The sequence below is a fragment of the Silene latifolia genome, chromosome Y (assembly GCF_048544455.1).
Source record: "Silene latifolia isolate original U9 population chromosome Y, ASM4854445v1, whole genome shotgun sequence".
Lineage (NCBI taxonomy): Eukaryota > Viridiplantae > Streptophyta > Magnoliopsida > Caryophyllales > Caryophyllaceae > Silene > Silene latifolia.
In genome coordinates this window covers 473,113,934-473,122,527 of record NC_133538.1, presented here as the reverse complement: position 1 = coordinate 473,122,527, position 8,594 = coordinate 473,113,934, and the positions used below count along the sequence as shown (strand labels likewise).

The 8,594-nt window shown below is 38.4% G+C and overlaps 1 protein-coding gene across 1 annotated transcript; it reads left to right on the top strand.

The window, feature by feature from the left end:
* The first annotated feature begins 4,586 nt into the window (after window positions 1-4,586).
* On the top strand, window positions 4,587-7,179 carry LOC141632971 (uncharacterized). Its single transcript, XM_074445470.1, has 4 exons — window positions 4,587-4,619; window positions 5,963-6,115; window positions 6,168-6,529; window positions 6,777-7,179. The coding sequence occupies exons 1-4, from the start codon at window positions 4,587-4,589 to the stop codon at window positions 7,177-7,179; spliced, it is 951 nt and encodes a 316-aa protein (XP_074301571.1).
* Window positions 7,180-8,594: the final 1,415 nt, after the last annotated feature.

Below are 8,594 nucleotides of genomic sequence, written 5' to 3'. Positions count from 1 at the left end.
TGGCTAGTCTGGAGACGAAGGAGTGCAGCTAGGATTTGATCATTACCATTTGCGGATGGTTCAGGTTGACCATTAACGCTTTCATGACTAGTTCCCACCATTTTGGACTGAGGATAAGAAATCGACGACGAATCCAAACACGATCGACCATTTTAGCACACTTACTCAAAAAAGACTCGACTCGTGAAGTGGGTGTGTGCCACTGTGTCAAGTGAGATTTGAAAATGAAAAATTTTGAAATGTTTGTCCTAGACAACTGTAGTGTAGTTTTAGGAGTGCTGACTTGAGTGAGTTTTGAAATGGGTTAGAGGCCCGAAGTTAGACTCGACATTTGGACAGAGTTTCGGCTTATTTCGCGCTGGTTTTGGCCATTTTTGAAAATGTTTATATTTTGAAATGGATTTTATTTTACAAAATTTCGTCATGGTTTTGTTTAAAAATGGTGATCACGTATATGATACAAACATACATATGGGCATTACAATGGTATGCTGAGTGCATTTAAAGGGCTTTGGCTTAGAAAGGTGGGTTGCCATACCAAGCAATCAAACCCTGGTTTGTGGAAATGTCCGTGCCAAACATGAGTAAGGTCGGTTCCTAGTCCATTTCCTCGAGTAGTGATAGCTCTCGATACAAACATGAGTATGCACCGCGGTATGGTTGACGTCAATCGCTATCCATCTTTAGGCCTAAATAGGAATTTGGACCGTCCGGGCGGGACGATTGATCGAAAGGGTTGGTTTAGGGCCTAGGAAGACCAAATGAAACGACCTAAGAAGGTCGAGTAATGAAAATCGACAACTGTCTCGTATAAACTATTCCCTAACCTTGTTGAAGTTTCACCCTGGGTAACACGTAAGTGTATCATCCCCAACGGAGTCGCCAAACTGTGGACATGGGCCAACCGCGCCGCGCGCACCCTTGCGTTGTGGTTTTGAAGCGGCGACACTTCTCCCACGGAACCTTGGTTTGCCAAAGCACGTCATGGGTCGTTACAGATTTATGAGGTATTGAAACCGGTGAAAGGTTGAATAAGCCTGCATTTGTGGAGTCGCCACCAATTTATTGTGGAAAAATTGGAAACCGTTTGAATACCTCGTGCCATGTCAAGACATAAAGTAATGACATGAACACTAAGAACTCGTTACCCTTAGTATTCTATGTCTAGAATGACTCTCGAGTCGGCAATGGACATGGATGTCCAGAGGTAGCTGGAGTAAGGGGTGAGGGTACATATTAGGAAGTTCTTTAAATTGAACATCTAATCCCGCCCGCCTCGATAGCGGCCTCTACTAATGACTAGGGAAGTCGTTCATATTTGATATGTCGGTTATGTAATGCATGCAATGCAATAAACATGGATTAATCCTAGCATTTGAATTTAGACTATGTCGGTTAACACGTATTTTAGCAAACAATTTGGTCGAAGTAAATGTTAGATTCAATACATGTGAATGACATATAATTAAATCATACATAATAATAATGATAAAAAAAAGAATGAATTACAATAATTAAAATTAAAAGCTTTATTTAATCTACGTCAAAAGCACGCTAAAAGACGGGATTTCGAAGAAGAAAATAAAAGGAAAATAAAATTAGAATTAAAATATGAAAATAATTCAGATTAGAGGTGATAATACGAATAATAGTTGATCTAAACCGTAATTAGGAGCTACGTCAAAGCAAGAAAGAGTCCAGGGCAGAAACCAACCCAGAACAGGCACAGCATCTGCTGCATCCTCTGGAAGAGGCGCAACACTTCTTGCGTCTGTTCTCGAGTTTTGTTCTCACATTGAAGTCAGCACAATATTTTATTGTTAATTGGTATATTTAAGATGTATTATTGATATTAGACTCGAATTGAAGTGCTTTAATCGATTATATGTATCTAGGCAAGTCATAAAATGAATTAAAAATGAGAAATTACAGCGGTTTATATGATTATGTGATGGATTCGTGTCGGGAATATAAAAAGGCGAAACTTGAGGTTTGATTTAGACGAAACTAGACAAATGAGATTCGGAAGAAAACTTATGTATCAAATTGGGACTCTAGAATCTCGACATGAACAATTCGAAACCCCGACAAATTGATTTGAATTAAAACGGCGAAAACCCACAAGTATTGAATTACTCGGGATTAAGGACGAATTAAGCATTGTAATTAAAAAGGGATTTGTTAAAATACGATTTATATACGGAAATAACAAAAGAACGAAGGAAAATGAATGAATAAGAAAAGAGGAAATTTTGCAGGAAGTCGAGGAAGAAGAAGAAGAGCAGGAGCAGCAAACAACCTCTGGAAAAGGCGCAGCAAAGCTGTGTTCCTTCCTGAAGGCGCTGCTGCTGCTGCGTTTCTTCTCGACATTTGACTTCTGGTGTTTTATAAATAAGATTTTAAAAGGTGGATTTTAAATTGGTTTTTGAACGTGCTCTTGATATAAATTTACATTAATTGATACAAAATAAAAGTACAATAATAAAATAGGATTTTACACGCTCAGACTTACATGTTTGATGAAAAGATATTGACTAAAGTTATCGTTTAGTGATTGCTCGACTCGAATATGCATGGAAAGTGCCCTCGTTAAAGGATTTAGTAGATTAATTAAAGGTGGAGTTGGTCAAATTGGTCGGTCTATGCAACGTTACTGGGACTCAGAATGATCTGAGCTTAAGTGGTCGATTGATCAAGCACGTAGGCATCGTAAGGCAATAGCGTAGTCTAGAATCCAGAGAGAGAGAGAGAGAGAGAGAGAGAGAGAGAGAGAGAGAGAGAGAGAGAGAGAGAAGGGGCGGAACACTTGCGTGCCAAATATGGAGGCCGAAGGCCTCTATTTATATTAAACATATGGAAGAGTTTAGGAATGAGACGGATACGGAAACAAATCTCGGAAATATTCTGAAAAATGTGAAAAGAGGACGGGAGAAGAGGCGCAGCAACTACTGCGATCCTTCGAAGAGGCGCAGCAATTGTTATGTCAATTCCCCAGAGGTTTCCTCCTTGGTAAGAAAGATTTCCGCGTTTTATTATGGAATTTCGGTAGATCTACACTTCCTTATTCCATAAAACACAATATTATGAAAGATATTAATTTAAAATATTAGTTTTAATTAGGAATAAATATCTAGAGAATTCTATAACATTCCGGAATATTCCGACTCGGCATTTAAACGGTATTTAGAAAATGAAGCGGTTTTTGACCCGGACTCCAAATGAACTTTAATTACTGTCAAAACAACCGTATCAGTGCGTAGATGATGACCTAGGGGTTGAATCGAGTGTTTGAGCTATCACTTGACGATGAACTTACGGATTGTCATAAATCGTTCCGCATATCAGACAAGCGACCCAATCATCACTGGGTGGTTGGTGGGAGGTGTAGAAATGAGGTATCTAAAAGACTACACTGCCCTTGCTTTGCAAACTCGACCCATTAGAGGTCACTCGACCGAGTAGCTGGGATACTTGACCAAGTACGGCGTACTCGGCCGAGCATATCCATACTCGACCGAGTATCGCGTCTGACAGCGTGTTATAATAAAACGCGACGGCTAAAACACATTTCATTTCGACGGTTCGCTTTTTCTTTTATAAAGCCTAAACTCTCTCCATATTCCTATTCTCTCATCTCTCTCTACGTCCCCTGGGTAGCTTTGAACACTAATCCGGGAAAGGAGGCGGTCGATGCATGAGGTCATCGAGTCGGGTTTGTTGCCGTCACCAGTATCGGTTGTTCGTTAAGGTGAGTTGGTGTTTAATTATCTATTTTGCGGTAGTTCTTGAATAGTTTATTGATAGGATACGATTGTTGTTGTAGGGTACGATAAGGAGTCTTTCTTGACGTGGTGTTATGGATGCGTTTGTGGATTTGCGGAAAGGTAGGGTTTTCCCACTCAGTTGATTGCGTAATTGATTTGAGATTGTTTGTGATTGATTGATTATTATGTTCCGTTGTATTGAGATTGGTTGAGTTGATATTGTGATTGGTATTGTTGTTACGAGACCATATCGGGAGATGGTTCCTACCCCATGTTCACCTCTTGTGGCTCCCATCACAAGGGGGATGTGCACATTAATGTTCTAGGTGCGCTCGTTGGGATGAGCGGGGCTTAGGTCGGCAAGGCTGCGGTCATCCACTGGCGGTGAGGGCTACCTGTTGCGATGGATACCTAGCAGGGCTACACATTTCGGTCTGTAGTCGGTTACTGGCTACTAATGGAGTTTGGAGAAAGATACTACAATTGGATTGGTTGTATTAATTGTGTTTGTGAATTATTATCTTGATTATATAGTTGACTGACCCCTTGATTGTTTTCAAAATCGTGGTGATCCATTCGGGGATGGTGAGGAGTTGTGTGAGCAGATATGGCTGTGCAAAACTTGTGGGTTTGGATGGGGTCAAGTCATCACCGATCGCTTAGCTAATTTCCGCTGACATTTATACTTTAGTTCCTTTTTGGTTGTTTTGGTTTTAAACTGTTTTGGCTAAAATTCAGTTGTATTTTTGATATACAGTTCATTATCTTTTAATAAACGTTCTTGGATTGTCTATTTTATATAACTGGCCTCGGGAGACTGAGATGGTAGCATCTCGATATGCAAAGGTTGTCTTGGTAAGGCACCTTGGTGTATGGGGGTGTTACAAAGTGGTATCAGAGCGGTAATTTTGGAACTTGAACCAATTAACCAAATGAATGTAGGGTGTCAAACTAAAACGAACCTGGTGTATGTGTGTTGGGATCTCTCTTATGTCTGTTTTGGGTGAGAAGGCGCTCTCATCCCAGAATTTCGGCCCTAACATGGGGTAAATGTATGGGATTATGTGTGTGTTGGATGTGTGATGTGTGGTTTTCTTGGATGTTACCTTGTGTTTGGTAAGACGTTCGTGTTGGTTAAGATGCAAGAGAGGATGTGTGGTTGTGAACATGAATGAGTTGTGTGGTTGGTCTTTTATTTTTAGTATGTTGGTTCATTTTATATGATTTGTAAATAACTTGTGGTAGTATTTCATGAAGTAGACGGAGTGGATACACGTATGCGTTTTGCATTGTTGGTGGTATAATTGGGTTTGGATAGGTTGTGTGTGCACGTAACATGGTTAGTTTCTTTTGAAATAATAACACAAAGTACGATGTATGTTGTACAATTAGGCTGTATAGAGGTGCATAATTGATAAGTTGCTTGTTACGTGCTAGAAATAGGTCCAAAGGGTGACGAGTTCCGAATAAGTTTTGACACCGAACGATACTTATTGTTTTGTAGGGAAGATTACATGTGAAAACCTCAAATTCCGTTACTGTGTGATGGTACTCGACCGAGTATATTGACACTCGGTCAAGTACTCGGAAGTTAGTAGTTATGGTAATATGCAAATCTGAGTAATCGATCGAGTCGGCACAGGTACTCAACCGAGTAGAGGCTACTCGGCCGAGTATGTTCAGTACTCGACCGAGTACCCCAAAATTCGCGGTTTAGCTATGATTTTTCCGGAAACCCTATAAACTTATTTCTATTCTTCTTCACGCCTCATACCATTCTTCTACACACAATTCTTCTCAAACTTTCTCTCTCAACATACACTTTGTAACACCCGCTCTTTTCGCAAAATGGTTTTAAAATATTTTAATTTCTTTATTTAAATTATTATATTTTTAAAACCTAATTTGTATGAAAATACAATTATAGTCGCATAATAATAATAATAATAATAATAATAATAATAATAATAATAATAATAATAATAATAATAATAATAATAATAATAATAATAATAATAATAATAATAATAATAATAATAATAATAATAATAATAATAATAATAATAATAATAATAATAATAATAATAATAATAATAATAATAATAATAATAATAATACTAATAATAATAATAATAATAATAATAATAATAATAATAATTGCAAATTCTGTATGGTTGACACAGTTTCCTACTACTCAGGTGAATGTTCTAGCATCTGGGATTTCTGATCATTCATCTTTACTGGTCACTCTTCAGGACCATTACCAGCACAAACGAAGATTCAGTTACCTTAACAGCTGGGAGGAGCATCAGGATTATGGAAAGGTTGTTAAACAGGCTTGGGATACTCCTGTAAAGGGTAATGCAATTTATAGGCTATTTTCTAAATTAAAAAAATGTGAAGATGCAACTTATCAACATCCACAAATGCTCTTTTTCTGGGATTTCTGAGAAAGTTAAAGTTGCACATCAACAGCTACAAGACTGTCAGCTTAGCCTCCAAACTAAGCCTTTGGACTCTTCTTTATTGGCTCTTGAACAAAATCTTCTGCAGCATTACCTGGCTCTTAAAAAAGCTGAGAAGAGTTCTCTCATTCAAAGAGCTAAAATTCAGGATATTAAGTATAATGATGCTCCCACTAGTCATTATTTTGCCCGCATTGCAGCTAGGAAGCATCACTATATTATTGGACGAATAAGAGATAGAAATGGGGCTGATAGAGAGGGATTGCCTGATGTTAACCAAGCCTTCATTGACTATTACCAGTGGCTTTTGGGTCAGCAGACCCCTGTTGACACTACTCTTATGGCATCTTTTTTTTTGGTAAAATGTAAAAAATATATTGAATCTAAAAAAAACCATATACAAAGTTTCACATGGAGTATTTCTAGCACAAACTCAGTCACTAGACTGCATATAAGCCCATAAATACGATTACATTAGTTTCTCAATCCAATGCCTATCCTTGGATGGACCAAAAGTTCCTGAATCTAGTTGGGTGGAACTTTGCAGGGAGGTTGAGAATAAAGAAATCCAGAATGCTCTTTTCTCTATTGCCTCTAACAAAAGTCCATGGCAAGATGGTTTTTCTGCTCAATTCTTTGAAACTTCTTGGAATACTGTTAAGTATAAGTTCTGTGCTGATGTCAAAGGGTTTTTCACAACTGGGAATATGCCAAAGCAAGCCAATACTACCTTGCTTGCCCTGATCCCTAAAAAGCCAGTTGTCTCTACTGTTATGCACAATAGGCCAATTGCCTGTTGTACTGTCTTCTATAAGACAGTCAGCAAGGTCTTATGTTCTAGGCTCAAGCCTCTCTTACCTATTATTGTGGGGAAAGAACAAGGAGCGTTTCTTACTGGGAGGAGCATTTTTGAAAACATAATATTAACTCAATCTTTGGTGAAGGGTTAAGGACAACAAGGGCTTTCTCCTCGATGCTTAATTAAAGTTGAAATTAGGAAGGCCTTTGATTCTCTTCAATGGGAATTTATAGGCAAGATGTTGCAATATTTCAAATTCTCTGAGAAATTCTAGAGGTGGATTATGGGGAGCATTACATCGACATGGTTTAGCTTGAAAATGAATGGTGAAAATATTGGTTTTTTCAAAGGAGCTAGTGGCTTAAGGCAGGGAGACCCTTTGTCCCCATTCCTTTTTGTTATGAGTATGGAAATCCTATCTAGGATTTTAAGAGGCATTCATCAACAACACCAGGCTTCCTACCACCCTAAATGTGAGAAATTGGGTCTCAATCATTTAATTTTTGCTGATGATCTGATGTTATTTGTTAGGGGATACACTCCATCTGTCAAAGCTATCACCTCCTCTCTGGACTCTTTTGTTTTGCTGTCTGGTTTACATGCTAATCTAGAAAAAACAAACATCTACATGGCTGGCATAAGAGAGAATATCAAGCAGGAAATTCTAACTGCTACTGTTTATACTGAGGGATTTTTTCCATTCAGATATTTGGGTGTGCCCTTGAATGCTGGTAAGCTTAACAAGACCATGTTTGCAGACCTAATTACAAAAGTCCAGAAGGTTTTGAATCACTGGTCTACCTATAAACTTTCCTATGCTGGGAAAATTAGCCTGCTAAACTCTGTCATCTTTGGGTTGGAACAATTTTGGTGCTCTACCTTATTGATTCCTAAAGGAGTGCTTAAACTCATTACAAAATTCTGCAAAAGATTTCTTTGGGACTCAGAGGAGAGCCATAGAAAACTGATTATGAAAAGTTGGGATTCTTGATGTGCCCCAATAATGATGAGGGGTTTTATATTAAGGAAATTTTAGCCTGGAACAAGTGCATCATATGCAAATGTATTTGGGAGATTATTCAACGCTCTGATAGCACTTGGATCAACTGGAATTATGCCTATAACATTAAGTCTGGTGATTTTTGGACTATGCAGAAGAAGAATACTCAGTCTGAGAGTTGGAGAAGTATTTTGCTGGTTAGGGATGAACTGCTGGCTATGGTTGTGTAAAGAAGGGATGCCTTCAGCTATCCTTACTTTAAGACCTGTTTCGCATGAAAGGTAGTCCAATTAGTTGGGGGGGAGCAGTCTGGCATCGAGTTGTTTTGCCTAAACACAGTGTGTTTCTTATACTAGCTATGCAACAGAAATTGGGCACCATTGATCAGTTGAATCACAGGGGGATATCACTGATAAACAGATGTGTTTTATGCAAAGCTGACAATGAAACGCATAAACACTTGTTCTTTCAGTGCAGTTTTTCTTCTACTGTTTGGCATCAGGTTTTGAATTGGTTAAGAGTGCAGCACAAGACATCTAAACTGAGCAAAGAGGTCCACGGGATAG